Genomic DNA, 26,478 nt, shown 5'->3' with positions numbered 1-26,478 from the left:
ATGAAATAATCTTCAAACATTAAATTACATGTACCGTGCTATCGATTCAAATAATGATTTCATGCATTTTTCTGAATTTTATGTGTGTTTAACTTTTCTATAGCTCTTAAAAAATCACCCTTAATGTCTAAATCTCAACTGTTTTTGCTTAAATATTCAGAGATGTGCAAATAATTAAAAAACAAACCTTCACCACACTTTGTTAAGGTCGGCCCTATAAGGGTAAATCCAGCAATACAAAAACATGAGACCCATATCCAAACCCAAACAAACCTTTTTTTTTGAAATTGATCAGCAGTCTCAAGATTCTTGAGGATATCCTTAAACAAATTTTTTGAGAATTAGTGGAAAATTGACCACAAAAATCTGAACCGATTTTGACCAATTCATAAAAAAAGTTCTGTTCAAAATCAGGGAGCTATATCTAAATCTTAACCAACAGTAACTACCCTACGGAAAATAGGACAGGTCCTAAACATGTCACCGGATAGGTCCTCTGGTGATAGGGACCGGTCCCAGTTTTCTTCCCCTTGTATGCCACCATTCTAACACCTTAGGAAAGGTCCTGGGACAGTTCGAAAAGGATGAGTCTACTTTTCAAGTATTTTTAAGGAGATAACATTAGATAGCAAATATATTTAACTAATTAGCAATTTTTAAAAATAATTAAGCGACTTTTTAAAAAGAATTAGAATCATAAGTTATGACAATTGAAAATTTTCATTCCCCGTAGGATATGCCCTGTGACAGGTAACTACAATAATTCTTCAGTTTAGGACCGGTATATTTTGGGGCAATAGACTACATATTTCCCATAAGGTAGCTTCTTACTGGTATTACCTATATAAGTGAGTATTTCCATATCTTCACTCTAAAAATTCAAATTAAACAAACATAAATAAAAACTTAAATTTTATTGGAATGTAAATATTGGTAAATATATTCACTGGTATTCATAAAACATAATGTAGCTAAGAAATTGGTTTATTTGACAGATTTCCTTTATAGAATTGTCAAATAAACCTGCTTTAATACTGAGTTTACATGGCACATCTGATGTATGGCCATTGTAATAGTGTTGGTGAAAACAAAGGTGTATTCGTCACATGTACACATAACCATCAGTCATGGCTGAAAAACAAAATCATTTGTTTTTTTTTCGATGAATGACGTCTATCGATTACCGTTTACAAAGAAATGTGTAATCATTAATTGACATATATTGAAAAACGCGCTCTGTGACAAATAAGGTTACGAAATGAGAAGTAAAGTATGAAAAATTAAATAAAATCAAAGAAAAGAAAAAATCGATGAACCGTTTTAGGCAAAAGCTGTAATCAACACGTACACACGATGAGTACGATCATGATGTGCCATGTTAATTCGGCTTAATGCGGCTTAATCGATAGACGTCATTCATCGAAAAAAATCAAATGATTTTTCAGAATACACCTTTTTTTCACCAATACTATTACAATGACCATACATCAGATGTGCCATGTAAACTCAGCATAAGGTTCTATTAAGTTTTGTTAATACGCCCGATTAGTATGTTCATGTATGTATATTTCAAGTTTCAATATGATTCAAAGACTTCATGGTATAGTTATCTTTTGCTGTATCCAGTTAACGTAGGCACTAACACGCATGTAAACACCAGGTAAATTGGATTGACCACAGTTTGTCTTAGGACCAAATGCGACTATACCCTCAAGGGTATATCGGTTTGTTGGGGAACGATCCATGAAGGGGCCTCCACTGTCACCTAGAAGATAAACATCAAATTATTATGATGAACATGCTCTTATTCTAACGTTAAGCTGCCAATAAAAACATTAAATTTTCTAATTTCTGTTTGTTTCTCTCTCGAGACGAGCTCAATGATCAGAGAGGCCAATGGAAAAAGAAAGCCAAAGATAGCAACACACACCAACCACTAGGGAACGTGTTTCGTCTTTGGTTAGAAGACTTTTCAACCATATTAGTTGTGATGGCTTCAAGGGCAGTGCGAAAACGCATCTATGATACAATTGCCACATTAACCACACTCGACAACCTTGTCTATTAGCTGTACTTTTCCCAATGCATTTATTTTTGTGTAATGACAGACATTCTTTCTGTGACAAATTACACTTCTTCCGAACTACACATGATTTTGTGCATCTGTTAGAAGTTGTATTGATGGCTACGAACGCTAAGACAACGGCAATGGCTCTCGTTGTTGCTCCCTGTGCCCAGGTTCAAATCCTGGCCGGGCTCTGCCGAATTTTTCATTTTTCAAGTTTTTTGCCTGTTAGGGCGAAGATCATTAAATTTTACAATTTCTGTTTGTTTCTCTTTCGAGACGAGCTCAATGATCGGATTTTATTTAAAATATTAAAAAATAATATATATTTTTTAATATTTAATAAGTAAAATAAATAATATATAAATAAATATAGATAATAAAATATATTTCATAATATACATGTTAATATAAAATGGCTCTAATATATGGTTCTAATTTATATGGACAACTGAAGAAACTAGATTGAATTAATACCTTCGCACACATCATTCATGGCTTCGGATTTGGCACAAAATTCTCTTGGAGTTATAATAATGGTACTCTCAAAATTTTCACTATATTTGGCATAGCGTATAGCACATTCTGTATTATTCAATATTGGCAAGTTTATATAGCGTATTGAACCACTTGGAGCATTTAAGGCTCCACCTGAAAAGAAAAAGAGAATGCACACAACATAATAAATGTCTTCTCCATGTAATGTGTAGTTTTGTAAACGAATTGTATTGTATAATAAAGGGCCTTCTAGTATGTTTATTATACCCTACACCACTACTGTGATACAGGGTATTATAACTTAGTGAATTAGTTTGTAACACCCAAAAGGAAGAGAGATAGACCCATTGATAAGTATACCGATCGACTCATAATTACTTTCGGATTCGATTTAGCTATATCCGTCTGTCCATGTTAAATTGTGTACAAGCTACAGGTCGCAATTTTCATCCGATTGTCTTCAAATTTGGTATGGGCATGTTTTTCGGCCTAGAGACGAAGCCTATTGAAATTGGAAAAATCGGTTCCGATTTGGATATAGCTCCCATATATATGTTCGTCCGATTTGCAGTAATACTGCAATAAAATGGTCATTTGTTAACCGATTCTCTTGAAATTTGTTAGGAAGGATTTTCTCTTGACTGTCGACATTACTGGTGAACTTCATGAAATCGGTTCAGATTTAGACATAGCTCCTATATATATATATATATATATATATATATATATTGGGTTGCCCAAAAGGTAAAATTTACAGCTGATAACTGACAGAAGAAAGAATGCAATTACAGAGTCACAAGCTGTGAAAAAAATTGTCAACGCCGACTATATGAAAAATCCGCAATTACTTTTTTGGCAACCCAATATGTTCGTCCGATTTGCAGACATATTGTAAACAAATAGTCATTTGTTAATCGATTCTCTTCAAATATGAAAGGAAGGATTTTCTTTTGACTCTCGACGTTATAGACGAACGTTCAGATTTAGATATAGCTGTCATATATGTATATTGCCCGATTTTCACTTCTAAAGCCACTGCAAGCTCATTTTTCGATCAATCTTGCCAAAATTTTGCACAACGCTTTTTTCGACGAGTACCACATTATCTGAGAAGATTGGTCGACATCGGCTTACAATTAGATATAGCTCCCATATATATGTTCGTCAAATTTTGGGTAGTTTGTAACAAATGTTGTCATTTGTGAACCGTAGTTGTTACAGTTTGTTCACAATGTGATACGGATTGTTTAATAACAGGCGAGGTCCACCAAAATTGTTTCAGAATTAGACATAGCTCCCACTTTGTACCTATAGGGTAGGTGTAGGTATTATAAAGCCGGCACCGCCCGACGTTTGACTTTTCTTACTGGTATTTTATTATACAATAGTGAAAATGTCAAACTCAATTTCAGAAATGTTTGTATATGGTATCTAAAAGGACCGTAGAGATATGAAATATTGTTTTAAAGAAACGTCCACAAAAATATGTAAATACTTTCTGTTACGGCTTGCAACAATTGTATTAAGTATGGTCTAAATAGGTCTATAACCTGATATCGCTCCCTTATAAATCTATCTCCCGATTTTATGTCTTGAGCCTCGGGAAACAGCAACCATTATCCGATTTGGCTGTTTTGTTATGACTTCCAAAAATCGTACAATGTGTTGTCCAAATCGGTCTATAAACTGATAAAGCTACCGCATTAATCGATCTTCTGGATATTGCAGTTATTGTTCGAAATCGGTCTATAACCATATAAACCGATCTCTCGGTTAGCCCTCTACGGCCTCTAAAAGCTTACAATTTTACCTGGTGTGGTAGAAATTTGGTACAATCATAGAAAAAAGTCTGCTAATAAAAGCAGAAAAAGTCTACCGCCTGTATGTAGTTAATTTTGCTGATATTACAGCAGTAGTTCTGTTGCCATAGCAAAATGTTTTCTACTCCAAACCAGCAGAATGCCTGTTAAAAAGTCTGTTGTTTGCATAAATGAGAGCTATATATAAATCTGAACCGTTTTCTTCAATAGGCTTTGTCTCTGGTCCAAAAAAATTGTTCATTACTGAAAGCGATTTTAAGTTTTTGTTGAGTATAAAATGTAACATGATTAGAATAGGATTTAGGAATTCGATTTTTTTTTGGTGAGTAATGTTATTTATTTATAATTTAGTTATAATTAAAAATTACAACCAACGTTAAAAAGCTAACTGAGCATTAGCAATTAAAGTATCGGCTTTGGTCAGTAATGAATATCAGTGAGTTGCAAAGGAATGTTAACATTAATAATAAATCGCCTACAGTATCAAACACATTTAACAGGTCTCAGATCAATATTTCGATACTTCAATATTTACTATAGCCTGACATAGAAATGTAGGTAAATTTCCTTAGAAGCTGATATTTTCTAATTGGCTTCTTTCAATATTTTCTTTATCGAGTGTTTGTAAATATAATCTTTGCCATTTCGTATATATCATTCAAGTAAAATAACTGTATATATAATAAGGTGGCCGCATCGGCGAATTGCTACAACATAGCATCTTTTTTGGGAACTTGATATATCAAAATTTGTAAACAGGGCAAAGAAAATTCGCTTCGCTCTAACATTTAAAATTTTGGACAAATTTGCTTCGACCAATCAGAGCAAGAAGAAAAAAGTTTATTAATTTGTGAGTGTCAAGCTAGAAAACATATTTTAAAAACGTTCAAAATTCCAATTAGCTCCAGAGGCTCTTCTTGCAAAACTGGCTGGAACATTGAGGTCCGATCTGTGTGGTGTTTATTGCTGTCACGAAAAGATTAGCTGCGAGCTACCGTCCATACGGAGTAGATGCAGTCGCGGACAATCAGAGGTATCGAGAGGAGAGTCCCAGTGAGAGGCCGGGTGGAACCCACTCTTGTACAAATACTGATACCTATGATGCTCGATATGATATGGCGGGTTATTGGCGCCTCTTAATAACCAATGGCTACCCCGTTCCCGCGGCGATCGGTCCTTTAGAACGGAACGAGCTTGCTCACATACAGGAGCCTGTCGAGGATCGCCACCTCCACATGAAGTTATGGATACAACAACAACCCACAAAACCATCAAGATCACAGGTTTAAGTAGTTTTCATAAGTTTATTGTAGCCGTAGATAGCTACCAAGTGAATGCTAACAAATGGCTTAAAATTGGAAGAAGGAAGATTGTGATTAGAGCTCAATCACCACAAGGAGGGATTGTTATCTGTTGGATTTTCATGTCATTTGAAAAGGACAGTGAACGTTTGTTGGCTACGAGGATAACGTTGTCATCATTGTGTGTGGCCCTTCAGAGTACAAATAGTATGCTGTCAAAATACTAGGTAACTTGGTATGTTCAGGGGACCTCTCTTAGATGTGATGGAGCTGCCGTTTTCACTACTGAATGTCCTAAGAAGCCATTGCAATTTTAGGACTTTGATCTTGCGTTGGTCACATGGCGGACTTAAGCTTGATTTGTGGGGATGATGAGGATTCATAGACGGTTGAGCACCTATTGTGAGACTGCTCTGAAATTGTAAGAATAGGTGCAGGAGTATGGCTATACAAAAACCTATTTTCCTGTCTAAATTATCTGCAAGCAATTGTCCTTTCGCCATTCTTGACTGCTATAGCTATATGCTATATGGCAAATTGGAAGGGGATTCTCCAGACCGCCTTCATGTTAATGTTTGGCATTGTACTGACGTACATTTTATCAGTGTTCTTTTGGGCTTTTTGAGTATTTCGGGGGCGACACAATAGACCTCCAAGTTCTCTGAGTGAAACTGATAGTGAATGAGGTTGCTAAACGCGTGCCATTATATACCCTAAGTTTAAAAACCATAACAGCAGCAACACAATTTATAAAATATTGCTTCAATGAAGCATGTTTTTTGGGAATTTGATTTGTCTAAATTATTAAACAGTGCGAAGAAAATTCAATTCAATTCGACAAATTTGCTTCGACCAATCAGAGCAAGAAGAAAGAAGTTCATTAATTTTTGAGTGTCAATAAAAAAAATTAAAAATTTACAAAATTCCGACTAGCACTGGACAAAACCAATCAGTATTAAATAATTTTTACTAGGTTGTTGTAGCGGTAAACTAGCTACCAATAGCTACCAAAAATGCATTTAGCCTTGCACGGTAGACCAGGGTAGTTCTAGCTCAATTCCAATGGGGCTGGGAGTGATTCCAACATCATAGACGTTTGTCTCTATTATAACCAGGGACCACACATCACATGCATGACTCTCTGGTGGACATGAGAATTCCTCCTGAATTGAGTTCATACGATGTTGATGAGCAGGATTATTAACGTACCACTAGCAAAGGGCTCCAATTTGAATATTGTGACTAAAGCTCTAGGACGGTTTTTGTAACCCTTTTTGGGGCTCTTGGATAATTGTGGGGGTTTAAGATCATTCGAAAAAGGAGGGAAGTTAGTTGGCTCCAAGGATGACGTTTTCATCTTAGTGTGTGACAGTTCAGAGAGCTTATAGTTTGCTGCCAATTTTTACCAATGGGCTTGACGTAATCCCCCGAAAGATAAAATTGGAGCTATTCACCAATATGAAGTAATTTGCTGTACATAAGTGACCTCCCCTAGATGGGGTGGAGTTATCGCTCTCACTACTGATAGGGCTGATAAAAAGCAATTGCAATTTCAGGAATCGCGCAGGTTGACGGTTGTGCAACTATTATGGCACCACCTGAATTGGTTCAGGATTATGGCTAAATGAGCACCCTTTTTATACCCTCCACCATAGGATGGGGGAATACTAATTTCGACATTCTGTTTGTAACTACTCGAAATATTCGTCTAAGACCCCATAAAGTATATATATTCTTGATCGTCATGACATTTAAAGTCGAACTAGCCGTGTCCGTCCATCCGTCCGTCTGTCTGTCGAAAGCACGCTAACTTTCGAAGGAGTAAAGCTAGACGCTTGAAATTTTACACAAATACTTCTTATTAGTGTAGGTCGGTTGGGATTGTAAATGGGCTATATCGGTCCACGTTTTGATATAGCCGCCACATAAACCGATCTGGGATCTTGACTTCTTGAGCCGCTAAAGGGCACAATTTTTATCCGATTTGGTTGAAATTTTGCATGAGGTGTTTTGTTATGACTTCCAAAAACTATGCTGAGTATTGTTGAAATCGGTCCATAACCTGATATAGCTGTCATATAAACCTATCTGGGGTCTTGATTTCTTGAGCGTCTAGAGTGCGCAAATCCTATCCGATTTGGCTGAAATTTTGCACGACGTGTTTTGTAATGACTTCCATTAACTGTGTTAAGAATAGTTCAAATCGGTCCATAACCTGATATAGCTGTCATATAAACCGATCTAGGGTCTTGACTTCTTGAACCACTAGAGGACGCAATTATTTTCCGATTTGGTTGAAATTTTGCATGAGGAGTTTTGTTATGACTTTCAATAACTGTGTTAAGAATAGTTCAAATCGGTCCATATCCTGATATAGCTGCCATATAAACCTATCTGGGATCTTGACTTCTTGAGCGTCTAGAGTGCGCAAATCCTATCCGATTTGGCTGAAATTTTGCAAGACGTGTTTTTATATGACTTCCAACAACTGTATTAAGAATGGTTCAAATCGCTCCATAACCTGATATAACTGCCATATAAACCGATGTGGGGTCTTGACTTCTTGAGCCACTAGAGGACGCAATATTATCCGATTTGGCTGAAATTCTGCACGACGTGTTTTGTAATGACTTCCATTAACTGTGTTAAGAATAGTTCAAATCGGTCCATAACCTGATATAGCTGTCATATAAACCGATCGGGCGTCTTGACTTCTTGAGCCACTAGAGGACACAATCATTATCCGATTTAGCTAAAATTTTGCATGAGGTGTTTTATTTTAACTTTTAACAACTGTGATAAGAATAGTTCAAAGCGGTCCATAACCTGATATAGCTGCCATATAAACCGATATGGGATCTTGACTTCTTGAGCCGCTAAAGGGCACAAGTATTATCCGATTTGGCTGAAATGTTGAACACCGGCTTCTCTCATTAGAACATAACATTCGTGCCTAATACAGCTATAAACCGATCTCCCCATTTTACTTCTTCAGACCCTAAAGTGCGCAATTCTTACTAGATTTGGCTGAATTTTTACACAATGACTTCTACTATAGTCTCTAATATTCAGTTCAATGTTGGTCCGAAATAAACCACAACTTGATATTGTTCCAATAACATAGCAATTCTTTTCTTTTATTATTTGTTTGCTTAAAAAGAGAGAGAGAGCTCGACATATGCGATCCATGGTGGAGGGTATATAAGATTCGGCCGGCCGAACTTAACACGTTTTTACTTGTTCCTGTTTAAATTAGTCCTTTCACTATTTTTGACTGCAATAGGGGCTTGAAATGGCAGATTGGAGGGAACTTCTTCAACCCGCCTGACATGTATGTTGGCTCCTAATCTCCTTCATTCTAATATCTGGCATTGAACTGCCGTAAATTTTGTTTTTGTTCTTCAGCGATTTTTTAATCTATTTCGAGGGCGACGCAATAAACCTAAGTTCCCTGAGTGAAGCTGATAGCGATGGAGGTTGTTAGTTTAAGAACCAAAACAGCAGCAAACACAAGACTCAATTTATAAAATATTTATCTTGAAGTTTATATTTTTATGAGGCGAATTCAAAAATTAATTGACATATCAAGTTCCATCAGCTGATGCGGCCACCTGACTGACTATTTCAATCTATCTATCTTGTTGTACACTCAAGGAAATTTCTTATTCAAAACAGCAAAATGTCTGCTAAAATAACTGTTTTTGTCTGCTGAAGATGGGAAAGCAGACATGAATGTTGTTCCAAATAAACAAATGGCTATGTCTTAGTAAACATTTCCATCTGCTAATTCTGCTGTTTCCACAAGAAAATCTGCAAAATTATCGAACACGTATTACTGCTGAACAGGCAAAAAATTGTTGCTCCGAAAGCAAATAAATTTCACTGCATTGATTTTATTTTGTTTTCTTTTAATATTTTATTTTAGTCTCCTCCTTTCGAATAACCCCATAATAAATTGGGCAGAAGCTAATTTCAGCAAGCAACGGACTTTTCAGCAGTCAGCCTGCTGTTCTGAAATTGCAACCATCCGAACTTCTACCATAACAGCGGTACTAACTTCGGTGACCACTAACAGTTCGGAGACATTACTTGCTACCATCAACTGACTTTTTTTCTTTGAGTGTACACATGCATTGTTTGTCAAAAATAATCCTTATGTTTTCAATGCAAACATTTTTAAACCAAATTGAAATAGATCAACATACCATTTTCGCTCCAACCGGCCACAACTCCTGTACTGCCCACTGCTATTGCACTGTCACTTACAGGTAAGCAAATTTTCGAAATGGGAACTAAAAGATTATTTAAAATTATCAGATAGATTTAAGAAAATAAATGGATTATGTATCTTTACTTCTCGAATTGTGCGTTCTAGACAGTCTTAGCAGTGCCACATCATTATTAAATAATGGCTCATTGTAGCTCGGATGAATGGTAGTTTCAATAATTTTAAAATCTTCAAAATTGTTATCATCACCAACGCGAGCGTAGATCCTGAAAATATTTATATGTCAATATAGAAAAAGAGTTGCAGATACATAAATAGATGTACAAGAAACTTACAGTCTTAAATCGTTTACCAAGCTATCTACACAATGAGCTGCTGTCAAGATGTGCTGATCACTTATAATGGTTCCAAGGCATCGATGACGAACAGTTCTGCTAGCTACAAGGGAAATAGACAATTATACACACATATTCGCAGTTTAGTAAAAATATAAATATAAAAAGTAAAGTCAAAATGTAAATATAAAATAAAAATCAGAACTGATTCAAAAAGCGACATTGTACAGTAGAAGTGGTAGAAGAAGACTGTGCAAAATTTTGGAAAGGTCAGTTGATTTATCAAAGGCTTTAGAAGTGAACATCGGGAAATATATGTATACATATTGAAGGTATAACTTAATTTTATCCGATTTCCATGAAGTTGGCTTGTAATGTTAGATTCATAGAAATTTGTAAGTAAAAACAGCAAAAATGCTTGCTGTAACAACAGAAAGTTTGCTGAAAAACATTTTCTACTGTTCTCAAATGATAAAAATTTAAAAATTTTAATTTTTTTAAATCATCTTATCCAAGGCGTATTTATCAGGTGACCGCATCAACCCAGCAGAGAGAGTTTGATATGTCAACTCATTTTTGAATTAGTCGTACAAAAATATAAACTTCAAAATAAACAATTTATAAATTGTGTTTGCCGCTGTTACGGGTATATAATGGCACGCGTCTAGCGACCTCAGTTTCTCTCAGGGAACTTAGACCTATTCTGTCGCCCCGAAAGATTCAAAAAGCGCAGGAGAACACTGATAAAATTTACGTCAGTACAATGCCAGACAATAAAATGAAGAAGACTAGAAGCCAACATGCATGACAAAACGGCTAAGAGGTCTGTAGAAGCTCCCTCCAATATGTATTTTAAAGCTATAGTAGTCAAGAATGCATGAAGATAATTTGGACAGGAAAAAAGATTTTGTATAGTTATAATCCTGCACCTACTCTCGTAACTTCAGGGAAGTCTCACAATGGGTGCTCAACCGTCTATGACTCCTCCTCATACCCACAAATCAAGCTTAAATCCGACATGTGACCAGAGACATTGCAAAGTCAAAGTCCTGACAAGAGCCACAAAGGGATACACAACTCGTCCTTGAGGTGATTGAACTCTAATCACAATCTTCCTATTTGATAGCATTCATTTGGTAGCTATCTTCGGCTACAATAACCTTATAAACAATATTTAAACCTGTCATCTTGGTGGTTTTGTGGGTTGTTGTTGTAGCCACATTTTCATTTGGAGGTGGCGATCCTTGTCAGGCTGTGAGCTAGGTCGTTCCGGTCCAAAGGACCGATCGCCGTGGACCATTGGTTATTTAAAAAACCGTCCTTGTCTTATCGAGCATCATAGGCACTCAGTATTTATGCAATAGTCGGTGCCGCCCGGACTTTCACTGAGATTCTCCGATCGACTGCCGTTGCAGCAACTCTGTATTTAGCATTCCACTATCCGCAACCAATGGAAGCGCCCGGAAGCTTGCAGCTAAGATTCTCGTGATAATGAGCAACAAATAGATTGGCCCTCAATGTTCCAGAAAGTTTTGGGGGTAAAGCCTCCGGAGCTAATTGGTATTTTGAACATTTTTAAATATCTGTTTTCTTGACACTTTAAAAATTAATAAACATCCTTCTTCTTGCTGTGATTGGTCGAAACAAATTTGCCGAAAATTTTAAATGTCAGGGCGAATTGAATGTTTTTCGCCCTGTTTTCAAATTTTGACATATCAAGTTACTAAAAAAGATGCTTTGTTGCAGCAATTCACCGATGCGACCACCTTGTTAAATACGCCTTGATCTTATCTTTAAATTTTAGGGACATAAAGCGTACATTTTTTTCTAATTTTCTACAAGTTAATAATTTTTATTACCGATTTTAAATAAAAACAGACAAAATAACTACTAAATTCATATTTTAAAAGCTTACATCTAAAATTGAGAAAATTGTATATCAATATGTAGCAAATTTTGAGAAGATAGCTTGATAAATACCTATGTGAGTTTCTAGAGTGGAAATCGGACGAAACTTATTTACGGAGCTGTATCTAAAGTTGAACCGTTTTCTAATCGTATGGGCCAAATTTGAAAATGATCTGTTCCAAATTTGAAAATGATCGGAGGGCAACTGTGATCTTATCTCTGTACACAAATTAACACTGACGGACAGACAAAGAGATTGACAGACGGGAATAGCTAAATTGAAATTTAAATTCTGAGTCGTTTGGTATACTTTTCAATTCTAATAATGATAGTTTTCAAAACATCTAAAAAAAAATTTTGTCTATAACATACACCCAAAGAAATTTGTTAGTAAAAACAGAAAAAAAGTTTGCTGTAAGTCGGCTACTTTTCTTTCTTAGGTCAGCTACTTTTGGGACCGCCAGTGAACTTCAAAAATCTGAATATAGCACCTTATATTTTTATATTCCTAATTTTCTATATTTTGACAATTTATTAACGATTTTATATGAAAGTAGACAGAATAACTTTTGACATCATATGTATGCTTTTAAACAAAAAAATGTGCGCTTAAAATGTAATATATGAGGCATACTCTTAAAAAAAACCTCGGGAATTATATATGTTTTAGTGCATGCAAAAACTGAAAGATAGAGCATGATTTTAGGTCCATGTAATGCAAAATTACACTCAGCTTTAAAACTAAAATATATGGGTTGCCCAAAAAGTAATTTCGGATTTTTCATATAGTCGGCGTTGACAAATTTTTTCAACGGCTTGCGACTCTGTAATTGCATTCTTTCTTTTGTCAGTTATCAGCTGTTACTTTTAGCTTGCTTTAGAAAAAAAGTGCGCGAAATTTTGTTGACATTTGTTTGTTTGGCGTCAATTTTAATATGGGTACCACATGTATTGAAAGAAATTCATTTAACAAACCGAATCAACGCTTGTGATATGCACCTTAAACGCAATGAATTCGATCCGTTTTTAAAACGAATTATAACTGGAGATGAAAAATTGATTGTTTACAACAACGTTAGTCGAAAACGATCATGGTCCAAGCATGGTGAACCAGCTCAAACCACTTCAAAGGCTGATATCCACCAAAAGAAGGTTATGCTGTCTGTTTGGTGGGATTGGAAGGGTGTGGTATATTTTGAGCTGCTTCCAAGGAACCAAACGATTAATTCGGATGTTTACTGTCAACAATTGGATAATTTGAATACAGCCATCAAGGAGAAGCGACCAGAATTGGTCAATCGTAAAGGTGTCATATTCCACCAGGACAACGCTAGACCGCACACATCTTTGGTCACTCGCCAAAAACTGAGTGAGCTTGACTAGGAACTTTTGATGCATCCACCATATAGCCCTGACCTTGCACCATCAGACTACCATTTATTTTGATCTTTGCTGAACTCCTTCAATGGTAAAACTTTCGGCAATGATGAGGATATAAAATCGCACTTGGTTCAGTTTTTTGCAGATAAAGGCCAGAAGTTCTATTAGCGTGGAATACAAAATTTGCCAGGAAGATGGCAAAAGGTTATCGAACAAAATGGCAATTATATATTTGATTAAAGTTCATTCTAAGTTTTATTAAAAATGCATTTACTTTCTTTTAAAAAATCCGCAATAACTTTTTGGGCAACCCAATATACAATTGCCAAGAAATGAGCACATTTTTATTGCCCCTTTAAAAAGAATGCCTCATATAGCAAATGCTTCTATTGTCGTTTAGAAGTTAACAAATTTAGTATGGTGTCCTTCAAAAGTTATAAAATATAAACTTAAAAACACCAGGCACTATTTTTAAATATCAGTATTCAGGATGCGATCATCCTTTTCGTTATTTGATCTTTCAGGTTGAATTCATCATGGAAAATAATCCAGAGGACCCTTTCAAATTACATGAATCTCAGTCTTTATCATCGGCAGTCGAAAATATTATGAACTGTACCTGTAATTTTAAAATGACTGAATCCCGTTGGGACTTTTGCCGGAGCCTTGGCATATTCATTGCTGGTGTTGCATTAACAATACAACTCAAAACTGTGGTACACAACATAATGCAGAACTAACATCATCCAATCCACTCAATAAATTAATTTCTTCTACTTACTTGTGTTTAAATAAGCCAAACGCACAATCCAAGGATATACACCGGAAGATCCTGTGTTGGGTAATGTACCACACTCGGTGAAAACTCTGGTGGGGGTTGCAGTTGTGGAGGTTATTTCTGGCGGCCTTTCACCATAATGATGTCCATAACTAAAATCATGATCATCCTCGTGATCATGTGGATGGTGGTGATGATGAAAAGGAAAAAAAGGTATTCTAAATCCATGATCATGATTATCATGATCATACGTGTGGTAATGTTGTTCTGGTGATTTATTGTAGTTACTTTGAGTATCATCTTTGGGAAATTTAAATCGAACGCAATTACCCCAAGGATTGCAATATACAGGACCAAGATGTCTGTCTTCTGTACTTTCATCTTTGGAATTTGAAATATCTTTATTTTCATCCTTAGAGTGGACATCATCATAATTGTCATCGTCGTTATCATGAGGATGGAGTTTCATGTATTCATCGTAGTCGTATTCCTTGCCAAATGAAGGCGGGCAATTGAGTCCCGACAAATCATCTATGTAATCTAAGTTTGCCATATGTTTCGCATGTCTCTTGTAACTCTTTTTCTCGGGACAACATACGTATATATTTGATCCATCAAACTCACATACAGCTGCTTTGATTGTAGACGTTAAGAAAGGAATGTCATTTGAACTATGTATGAGTTCATTTATAGTATCACAGTTTTTTAATAGGACACAATGGCAATTTGCAAGATTATCAGCCAGATATGAGGTAGCTAAAAGGATGTAAAAGAAAATAAAAAGAGTTTGAGATTAATGATAAATTCCTTCAGAAAAAAACAGCATGGAGCGAAATTATTTTATTTGTTTATTCTTGTCATTTCGTTTGAAACATCTTGAAATACTGATCTAAGACCTTGTGTAAGTAAATTTATTACTGATTGTCCAGACTTTATAAACCTTTCTAGCCGTGGCTAATCATCCGTACATCTATCGAAAGCATTACAACTCAATTTTTTTTCTCAGACACTTGGCCTTGAAAAAATATCAGCATCGTGCTCTTCTTTCAAATACCATTTATTTAAACCCCATAAAATTGGTTTAAGGGAGTTTACACGATGAGGCGTCCCCCAAACACATGACCCCAAAAAAGGTTATCAAATTCGTTTTCCAATCTCAAATACCTTTCATTTGAGCCACATATTGGCATGGTCGAAAAATGGTCCAAAAGTGGGTATCAATTCTTGCTCTACCGAACAATACATTTCATTTATGCTCCACATTGACATGGTCGGTAAATATGCCCGATTTAGGGATGTTTTGGGGATTGGGGTGGTCCCCCAAACACTAAGCCCGGAAAATATATGAGCAACGTGCTCTATTCACATATATCTATATATCATTTATTTGACCCCATATTGCCATTGGCCTCAAAATTGGATATCAAATTCGTTTTCTAATCTCATTTAAACTCATATTGCAAAAGTCGGAAAATATGTCCGGTTGGGGTATTGAACGTAAAAATTATAAAAATTGGGTTGCCTAAAAAGTAATTGCGGATTTTTTAAAAGAAAGTAAATGCATTTTTAATAAAACTTAGAATGAACTTTAATCAAATATATAATTGTCATTTTGTTCGATAACCTTTTGCCATCTTCCTGGCAAATTTAGTATTCCACGCTAATAGAACTTCTGGCCTTTATCTGCAAAAAACTGAACCAAGTGCGATTTTATATCCTCATCATTGCCGAAAGTTTTACCATTTAAGGAGTTCTGCAAAGATCGAAATAAATGGTAGTCTGATGATGCAAGGTCAGGGCTATATGGTGGATGCATCAAAAGTTCCCAGCCAAGCTCACTCAGTTTTTGGCGAGTGACCAAAGATGTGTGCGGTCTAGCGTTGTCTTGGTGGAATATGACACTTTTACGATTGACCAATTCTGGTCGCTTCTCCTTGATGGCTGTATTCAATTTATCCAATTGTTGACAGTAAACATCCGAATTAATCGTTTGGTTCCTTGGAAGCAGCTCAAAATATACCACACCCTTCCAATCCCACCAAACAGACAGCATAACATTCTTTTGGTGGATATCAGCCTTTGAAGTGGTTTGAGCTGGTTCACCATGCTTGGACCATGATCGTTTTCGACTAACGTTGTTGTAAACAATCCATTTTTATCTCCAGTTATGATTCGTTTTAAAAACGGATCGAATTCATTGCGTTTAAGGTGCATATCAAAAGCGTTGATTCGGTTTGTTAAATGAATTTATTTCAATACATGTGGTACCCATATTAAAATTGACGCCAAACAAACAAATGTAAACAAAATTTCGCGCACTTTTTTTCTAAAGCAAGCTAAAAGTAACAGCTGATAACTGACAAAAGAAAGAATGCAATTACAGAGTCACGAGCCGCTGAAAAAATTTGTCAACGCCGACTATATTACTACTATATTACCGACAATTACTTTTTGGGCAACCCAATATTTAGTTCCACTCTCTTTAAGACCCAAATTGTCTTGGTGAGCAAATACGTCCTATTTCGGGGTTGTTATGGTGATGGGGCGTTCCATAGACAGTTGGTCCCAAATGTTGATATCAGATACGTGGTCTACTCCCAAATACCTTTGACCCGAGCCCCATATTTCCATAGTCTGCAAACATGACTGTCTTGGGGGGTGTTTTGGGGGATGGGCGGCCACTCAGTGAGTTGGCCTTGAAAATATATATCGGATTCGTGCTCCACTCTAAAAACCCTCTTATAAGAGCCTCATATTGCAATAATCAGCAAATACTTACTATTTGGGTGTTGTTGTGGGGGTGGGGTGGCCCCATACACACTTTTCCCGAATAGTGATATCAGATTCGTGCTTTACTCCCGAAGACATTTCATTTGAGCCCCATATGGCTATGGTCGTAAATTTGGCCCCTTTGGGGGATGTTTTGGGGAGAGCCGGCCCCAAACACTTGGTTCCATATTTGGATATCAGATTCTAATTCTTCACTCAAATACCTTTTATTTAAGCCCCTTATTCCCATGGTCAGTATATAAGTCCTGTTTGGGAGGTGTTTTGGAAAAGGGATGGACCCCCAGAAACGTGGTCCCACATTTGGATATTAGATTCGTATTCGCAAATACCTTTCATTTGAGTCCTATATTGCCATGGTCGGTAAATATGTCCGATTTAGGGGTGTTTTGGGGGTTGGGTGGTGTTGTGGGGGTGGGGTGGCCCCATACACACTTGTCGTAAATTTGGCCACTTTGGGGAATGTTTTGGGGAGAGCCGGCCCAAAACACTTGGTTCCATATTTGGATATCAGATTCGAATTCTATACTCAAATACCTTTTATTTAAGCCCCATATTCCCATGGTTAGTTAATAAGTCTTGTCCGATTTAGGGGTGTTTTGGGGCTTGGGGTGGTCCCCCTAGCACTTGGTTCGACAATTGGATATCAGATACGTTTTCTTATCCTAAATACCTGTCATTTGAGTCCCATATTGTCGTGATTGGTCTAAATATATGTTTGGTAGGTTTTAGGGTAGGGCACCCCATCTGAAATTTGGATACCAAATTTTTATATATTAGGAGAGCACACAAAATTTCGCTTAAATCGCACCACCCATCTCCGAGATCTGGCGTTTCCGAAAATTAGGGTAAGGGGGAGGGTCCGCCCCCCTTCAGATATCGAAAAATGTAGTACCCTATTTTCACCACGGGATCATTATGCACCATATGGGAAAATTTCAAGAAAATCGGTTCAGCCATTTGATTCTATAAGGAACACACAAACATACAAACAAAAAAACAAACAAACACAAATTGATTTTTATATATAAGATTTTGATGAGCCACAAATTTTAATCCGCTCTACTTTGATTACTTTTCAATGTAAACTTTCTTTCTTTTGTTTTCTCTTTTTGTCTCTTTCATAAACTGTGCAATTTTTTATGGCAAAACACCGAATATCATATTGATTAAACTGCATATTGGCTTGCACAATTGATGTTTGAGTATAATAGCATATCTCAATGGCCGCAGCACATATCTACAAGGTTCGTGTCTTAAGTCTTTCGTTTTATTTCTAAGTCACCAACTTATGAACTTTATCTCTCAAAAAAAGAGAATTTATTCTTATACTATTTTCTCATTCCCTTCTCTTTTTTTTGTACACAAATTACACAGCTACTCTGTGGTTAGCGTGATTCACATTCCAATCTATTTAAACTACATATGTAAACAAAAAAGTAACGTGGGTTATACCGGCCTTTAGCAAGACATTATGATCAAGGCAATTAATGACGACAGTAGTATTAGGTATTGCTAACGTTATAGTTTAGTTAAAGTTTTTTTTGTTGTTTCTCTTTATATTTTCAAATCTTTCTTCCGCATGCGTAAAACAAACACCTATTGTAACGCATACGCTCGAATTTATATCGTTGGACTGAGGCTGCTTTTATACACTGCACCATTGGATGGGGGTATAGTAATTTCATCATTCCGTTTGTAGCAAATCGAAATATTGATCTAAGACCATACAAAGTATATAAATTCTTAATCGTTTGTTCGAAGGAGCAAAGCTACATGCTTTTGCATAAATATTTCTTATTAGTGTATATCGGTTAAGGTTGTATATGGGCTACTTCGGTGTTCTTGAGCCTCTAGAAGGCGCATTTACTGACTTCCAAGAACGTTGTCAAGTATGGTCCAAATCGGCCATTAATCTGATATAGCTCCCATATAAACCGATCGCCCGATTTCACTTCTTTAGCCTCTAGTGGGCGCAATTATTATCCGATTTCGCTGAAACGGTCCATATCGTTCCATAACTTGGTGTATTTCCTATATATTTTAAAAAGTCATTCAAATAATGTGTCCCAATGTGTCCCGGCCGAACTTAATGATTTTACTTGTTTGAATAAATATTCATTTATTCAGACAGTAGCAATCACCCACTGAAAGTTTTAATAGCAGAATGACTGACCCGACCTAATTTAAGATTTTAAAGGTACACTCAAACAAATTTGTTATTCAAAACAGCAAACCTTTTTGCTAAAACAGCAGTTTTTGTCTGCTGAAAATAACTGCTGCTGAATTGGCAAACATTTCTTACTGCAATTTCAACTAACAAAATCTGCTGTTTTAAGTACACAAGTCTGCTAAAAAAAAAATGTTATGCTACTTTTTATGGTTACCTGTTACCTTTTTTGATTATTTTAGGCATTTTTTAGAAATTTTTAAGAATTTTTTTTGGAAGAGATGATTTTAATTTGTGGAATAATACTTGTAAAGAAGCTACCTGATCCATCCATTAGTATACATTTCGAAATGTGGATGAGCTCGCTCGCATTTTGTGAAAGATTATGGAAAGTATATATTCTGTGGTGATTATAAACATCCACTGAGACACATATATACATCTCTATTTTATTTTTTCTTCTAACAACCCCTTCATAATTAAGCAGCAGTTATTTTCAGCAAACAACAGACTTTTCAGCAGTCAGCCTGCTGCTCTGAAATTGCAGAACTACTGCTACAATTGCAGCAAAATTAACTGATAATATTCAGCAGACAGTGTTTGCTATTTTAGCAAACTTTTTTCTATCAGTGTACACAATAGAAAGGTTCCCTTTATTAAACCTGATTTTTATGTGGCATAATAAGTTGAGTTATTAAATTTTATATCTAACTAATCATCTTATATATAAAATTCAATTTGTGTTTGTTTGCTTGTTTGTCGGTTTGTTTGTATGTTCCGTATAGACTCAAAAACGGCTGAACCGATTACCTTAAAATTTTCACAGATTGTGTAGGTTGGTCTGGAAGGAAACATGGGATATATAATTTTTCGGTATCGAAAAGGGGACGGACCCTCCCCCTTATGCCAAAAACACAACCCAAAATCAAAAGTGGACCAATCGGGACAATATAGGTATCAAATGAAAGGTATTGGAGAGTAGAATACGAATATGGTATTAAAATTTAGGTCTAAGTACCCATCGGGCCGCCCCAACCCCAAATCTCTCCCAAACAGACATATTAGACATTCATTTCAATATGGAGCTGAAATGAAAGGTATTCGGGAGTAGATTTCGAATCTGTCACACAAAATCAGATGGATGTATAGGGGTTCACGCCATCGCTCAAAAACGCCATTAGACCCATTATGGCTATATGATACATGGCTGAATCGATTTTCTTAAAATTTTCATAGATTGTGTACGAAGGAAGGAAACATAGGCCATATAATAGATATCGGGTGGAGGCGGACCCTCTTCCTTACCCCAAAAACGCCACCCATATCCGAAAGTGATAAGGGCATCAAATGAAAGGTATTGGAGACCAGAAAACGAATATGGTATTAAAATTTGGGTCCAAGAACCCAACGGGCTCTCCAACCCCAAAACTCCTCTAAACAGATATATTCGATGTTCATGTCAATATGGGAATCAAATGAAAAGTATTAAGCAGTGGATTACAAATATGGCTTGAAACATAAGGTCCAAGTAATGGGAGATCGCCCACCCCCAAATGGTCATATTAGCCGACCATTGCAATATGCGACTCAAATGAAAGGTATTAGGGAGTAGATTTCGAATATACATTAAAATTTGCGTTTAATTCTAGGTGGCGCTTTTCCTTCTAAAGATATGTCCAATGGGTTATTTGACCCATTATGACAATGTAGGACTCAAATGAAAGGTATTTGAGAGTAGAAAACGAATTTGATATCCAATTTTGGAGCCAAGTGTTTCGGGGTACGCCCTAAAGCACCCCCTAAACTGAACTTCATTTCCGTTGGGAATAAAGAACGAATTTGATATCTATTTCAGTGCAAAGTGCCGGTGGCCGGCCCCAAAACACAGTCCAAACGCTTCATATTTACCGGCCATGGCAATATGGGGCTCAAATTAAAGGATTTGGAAGTGCAGCACGAATTTGATATCTATATTTGAGTCGAAATGTCTGAGGTGCCATCCCTCCCCCAATGAGAACGTTACCCTAAGGAAGAACATTACCATCAGGAACCGAGAATGGGCAAATTCTCAGACATCAATGAGTGATTTCCGATTCAGGTTTAAACTCAATGATAAGGGACCTTTTTTATAGCCGAGTCCGAACGGGGTCCCGCAGTGCGACACCTCTTTGGGCAAAAGGTTTTAAATGACCATGCATGGCATTGTAACTCGCAGATGTCACCAATATTAAGAGGGGTAACCACCGCTTTGTCGGATGTTCTCGCCAGAATTCGTTCAGCCTCATAGGCTACAATAGCACGAATTCGATATCCGCATTCAGGGCGAAGTGTCCCACCCTAAAAATATATTAGAGAGTTAAAGAAGGCGTTGCGGAGCGGGCCCGGTTCGGCTAGTGTTATACAAAATTAGTTAGTACTCTTTACAATAATTTGTTAAAAATAAATAAATTTTATAACTCAAATTAATTTGAGTAAAGGTAATTTTGTACTAGCCTCTTTTTTAATTGATTCCTTGATTTGTAACAATGAATTTGAAATTTTATAAATATTTTCAGATAAAAATAAAGTTTTGGGATTGAACTGGGCATTTTTCAGCTCTAGAATATTAGGTTTAATGCATTTATTTAAGCCTAACAAAGAACTCGTAAAAAGAGTTAAGAAAGAGTGTGTTGTTACTGAAGAATTAACGGACTTCTTGATTGCCAAGTCTGATTCCAAACGATTTACCGAATGGATTAAAATACTTCACATACATACATCTAGTAAGTTAGGTAAGGTAAGAGTGACATTCCTGTACAGATTCACTTAGACAATTTTAAGTCCATTGTGATACCACAGTAGCGACAGACCAAGGCTTCCGGCGGGAATCGAACCCACAACCTCTGCACTGGTAATCCATGCACGCTACCAACTCGGATACCGGGGAGCCCGACAACTAGTTAATAGAGTGTAGATTACAATCATTAGTTTGAAACTTAGCTCTTTATGTTCTACTTTCTTCCATAGGGTAGCTGACTCGAAGTGTTACCAAGTCAAAGGACCACTTTTTTTTTTTGTATAAAAATATTTTTTAAATTTTAAAATTCATTCACTTTTGCTCGATATTACCACCTTTTGCCTTAACTTTTGCTCTGAGTCGGTCAAAAAACGAATTCCAAGTTGCACGAAATTGCATTAGGCTGATCTTCATTATGCCATGAGGATAAACCGAAGTGACAGTCCAACTCTCAAAGCTCTCCTCGACGTGCCATAGCTATATGTGAATCGTAACCAGTTCCGATGGAATTCTGCAGGCATATTTGCATCATGAAAGAAAATATTATCGAGGATCTTAAGAAGAACGGTTTATGAATGCGCTTACAAATGCTCTGAAGTGAGTCGGACAATACATTTAAGTATGTATGTATATATGGGAGCTATATGCAAATCGAAATGGATTTCTTTGAAATTCATTAGTCATAAGAGAATTCAATGCGCCAATTTTTGTAAGTATTTGAACAAACATTAAAGCAATATTAGTGCAAAACTGTCGAATATCGTGTGTAGTACGTATATAACACAGGATCTATATCTTAATAGATATAATAAATGTCGGCTTTTTTGCATCAAATATCTCATATTCTATGCCATTCTACAATATTTAATTGCGTCGTTTCATTATGAAAGTATTGTTCATATAAAAAAAGAATAATTAACACATTATTTCGAAAATAAATGTTGGGTGACCTTTATCTCATATATTTCTAGTTCTTTCTCTTCATCAAGTACAAATCTAAAAAACCTTCAACGGTTATGTGCAGGTCTAATAAAATGTGCTAAATAGTTTATTTTAAAAATGTGGTTTTGTTCACGTAATTGGATAAATTATCACGTTTTCAAAAGAATTGTCGACGAAAAGATGGTAAGTGTCGACCGGTTCTCTTGGGTCTTTCCAGGATTTGGAGCAATGTGAACATTGATAAGGTCCAACTACGCTCGAAAGTATTGAGTAGTTGGCACTGTTTTGTGTCTTGGGGCCACCGTATCTCAAAGGTTATCATGGCAGCCTTTGACGCTGAATGCTTGGGTTAAATCCATTGCTAAAAGATCAGAAAAATTTTTCGAAGTTGTGTTGCTTTGCGGCAAATCGTTCGGACCCGGCAATAAAAATGAGACCCCTTATCATTGAACTAAAACTTGTATCGGAAAAATGCAAATTTGTCCATGAAATACCACAGACAATTTTTCATGACGTTCTCGCCAAGATTCGAACCCAGGCGGACATGCTAACCTCTGCGCTACGATAGCCTCCATCGAAAAGCACTAATTTTGATAAGAAAAGTATCCCCGCTGTTCCTTAAGGGAATATTTATGGACTAATTTTACGGTCTTGTCTCCTTTCTTTTCAACGAGACCTAATATGCAGGTTGTGTAGACGAGCTAATGCATTCACCACACCATTTCGCGTTTAGATTTAAATGGTTCTGGTGGCCACCCATTAGCTCCCGCCGCCTTGTTGTCATTCAGATGAGTTATTGCTATACTGTTCTCATTCTAAATTGGCGGTATACGTTCTATACCGTCATCAGCTGGGAATAACGATCTCTCCATTTCCTAAGAACTCTATCCACCTATATATATAGCAAGCAATGTTGCCGTTTTTGGTAGGTTCCTACCAAAATTGATAGGTTATTATTCTCTTGGTATGTTGGTAGGGTGACCTCAAATTTTGGTAGGTTTTTCCAACATACAAAGTAGTTAATGAAAAAATCGCCGGGGACTCGTCTTATCGTTTCTGTGGATGTTGAGGGCCCAAATACTATTACAAGTGGTCTCACTACTTCAAGCTTCAGAAAAAACGCGTAAGTCCTGATATTGACTGTAACTTGTGCGAGTTTAAGGGGATCTCTTTCAAATTTCACAAGTTCTGGGTAGAAAATGAGGCTTTTGTGACTTCCGTCGGAAAACAGGCCTATGTGGCAGCTGCATACCAATATAGTCAGATCTTGCCCATACTCAGATGTTGAGAGGTTCATGCAATTCACTTCAACAGCAAAATGGGTAGTAAAAGCACATTTCAATCGGGACATTTAAATCGGGAGATCGCTTTATCCAAACTGAGCACGCTTGTTCATTGAAATCGGGGCACAAATATAAATTTATGAACCCAAGATTTCTTATCGGGAGATCGGTATAAAGGGTGCTTTATCAAGATATAGGCCATCTTTGAATGTAAGGTTATAGAGTGATTTCAACAAACAGACTGGCGGACATGAAAAACGACGCTCCAGTACTTTGTAGCGTTGAAAATTTATAATATGAACTCAATACACACCTATACCTTTTATTCATCGACTTCGAGTGTGCTTTTGACACAGTTTCGTGAATTTCAATGTGGAGCACCCTGTTTAATAAGGACATCCCTAAAAAATCGTGACACTAATTAAGGAGCAGTATAGGAATTCTGAAGATTCAGTCCGTTTCAATGGAAAAGAGAGTTGACCTTTCGGGATCGACAAAGGAGTGAAGCAGGTTTGCATCCTGTCACCGACGTTATTTTTATGCCCTCCACCGTAGGATGGGGGTATACTAATTTCGTCATTCTATTTGTAACACCTGGAAATATGCGTCTAAGACGCATATATATTCTTGATCGTCGTGTCATTTAAGTCGATCTAGCCATGTCCGTCCGTCTGTCTGTCGAAAGCACGCTAACTTTCGAAGGAGTAAAGCTAGCCGCTTGAAATTTTGCACAAACACTTTTTATTAGTGTAGGTCAGTTGGTATTGTAAATGGGCCAAATCGGTCCATGTTTGATATACCTGCCATATAAACCGATCTTGGGTCTTGACTTCTTGAGCCTCTAGAGAGCGCAATTCTTATCCGATTGGAATGAAATTTTGCACGTGGTGTTTTGGTATCATTTTTAACACCTATGTTAGGTATGATTCAAATCGGTTCATAATCTGGTATAGCTGTCATATAAACCGATCTTGGATCTTGACTTCTTGAGCCAATAGAGCGCACAATTCTCATCCGATTTGGCTAAAATTTGGCACGAGGTATTTTCTTATGAGTTCCAATAACTGTGCGCTGTGTTATGGAGCAAATCGGTATATAACCGGATATAGCTGCCATATAAACCGATCTGGGATCTTGACTTCTTGAGCCTCTAGAGGGCTCAATTGTCATCCGATTTGGCAGAAATTTTGTACAACGGCTTTTCTCGAGAAAAGACAACATACGGGTCTAATATGGTCTGAATCGATCAATAGCTTGATACAGCTCCCATATAAACCTATCTCTCGATTTTGCTTCTTGAACCCCTACAATGCGCAATTCTTATCCGAATGAACTGAAATAAGACTTTTACAATGTTCAGCATTCATTTATGGTCCGAATCGGATTATAACTTGATATAAAGAAATACCGCGTATGGAACTCGACAAATGCGATCTATGGCGGAGGGTATATAAGATTCGACCCGACCGAACTTAGCACACTCCTACTTGTTTATCATTAAAACGCGAATAGTTTTGATTGAGGAATTATTTTTATGTTAAAAATATCTCTTCGTTCAAAAAATGAAGTTTACCTAGCACCATTTTTATCTGACTTTCGCGGTATACGATATGCTTTAAAAAAGTTTCTGTTCCTATATTTTATATTTATAAAAACATCTATGCAAAAAGCGTCTGGAAACATAAAAACTAACATATGAAAAATACAAATTACATTATTTACTATGTGTTTTTTTTTTTTTCATTACATAAATTGCTGCTTTTTTCCAGCCTCCGAATGCATTTTTAAATCTATTTAGAGCTGATAAGACGCTTAATGTTAAAAGGTTTTAGTGTTGTTGTATTACATATAATATTTTTATTATGTTATGTACCTTTGTCGACAACACAAATTATCACAAGAACACTTAGGGAAGAACAGAAACGCTTTTTATTCGAAATCATTATGAGTGCAACGCCAAAATTTAAACGAAATTGGAAACTGAAGAATATCCATTAATATTAAAAAAAAACTACTTCACAAATGCGCGAAATCTCTTTATAGCAATTTTCAGCATTTCTCTTGTTGTTGTCTTTTGGCAGGTAAGTTTATTTTTAATTTATTTCATTTTGTTTCGTTTTCGACGCGACCGAATGAACCAGTTCACCGAGTATAGCTTTTAGCGAAAGCACCGCAACGTTGAGCGTTTTGAATGATAATGAAAAGAT

The 26,478-nt window shown here is 36.4% G+C and overlaps 1 protein-coding gene and 1 long non-coding RNA gene across 3 annotated transcripts; one reads left to right on the top strand and one right to left on the bottom strand.

Annotated features, from left to right (window-relative positions):
* Window positions 1-899: 899 nt before the first annotated feature.
* On the bottom strand, window positions 900-26,478 carry LOC106087055 (tryptase). The gene is made up of 7 exons (XM_013251940.2): window positions 26,145-26,478; window positions 14,317-15,069; window positions 10,248-10,350; window positions 10,039-10,178; window positions 9,890-9,976; window positions 2,543-2,716; window positions 900-1,765 (listed from the first exon to the last, which is right to left on the bottom strand). The coding sequence occupies exons 1-7, from the start codon at window positions 26,212-26,214 to the stop codon at window positions 1,596-1,598; spliced, it is 1,497 nt and encodes a 498-aa protein (XP_013107394.2). The 5' UTR covers window positions 26,215-26,478; the 3' UTR covers window positions 900-1,595.
* Window positions 4,275-14,311, top strand: LOC106087056 (uncharacterized). 2 transcript variants are annotated; one of them, XR_009397008.1, is made up of 3 exons: window positions 4,275-4,444; window positions 9,732-9,952; window positions 14,060-14,311. It is a non-coding gene; the product is annotated as an uncharacterized LOC106087056 (long non-coding RNA). The 2 variants fall into 2 exon arrangements; XR_001221218.2 differs by lacking the exon at window positions 4,275-4,444 and having other exon boundaries at window positions 9,611-9,952.

This window comes from Stomoxys calcitrans, chromosome 2, assembly GCF_963082655.1.
Source record: "Stomoxys calcitrans chromosome 2, idStoCalc2.1, whole genome shotgun sequence".
Classification (NCBI taxonomy): Eukaryota; Metazoa; Arthropoda; class Insecta; order Diptera; family Muscidae; genus Stomoxys; species Stomoxys calcitrans.
The sequence above is the reverse complement of the archived record's forward strand: the minus strand, read 5'-3'. Positions and strand labels throughout refer to the sequence as shown.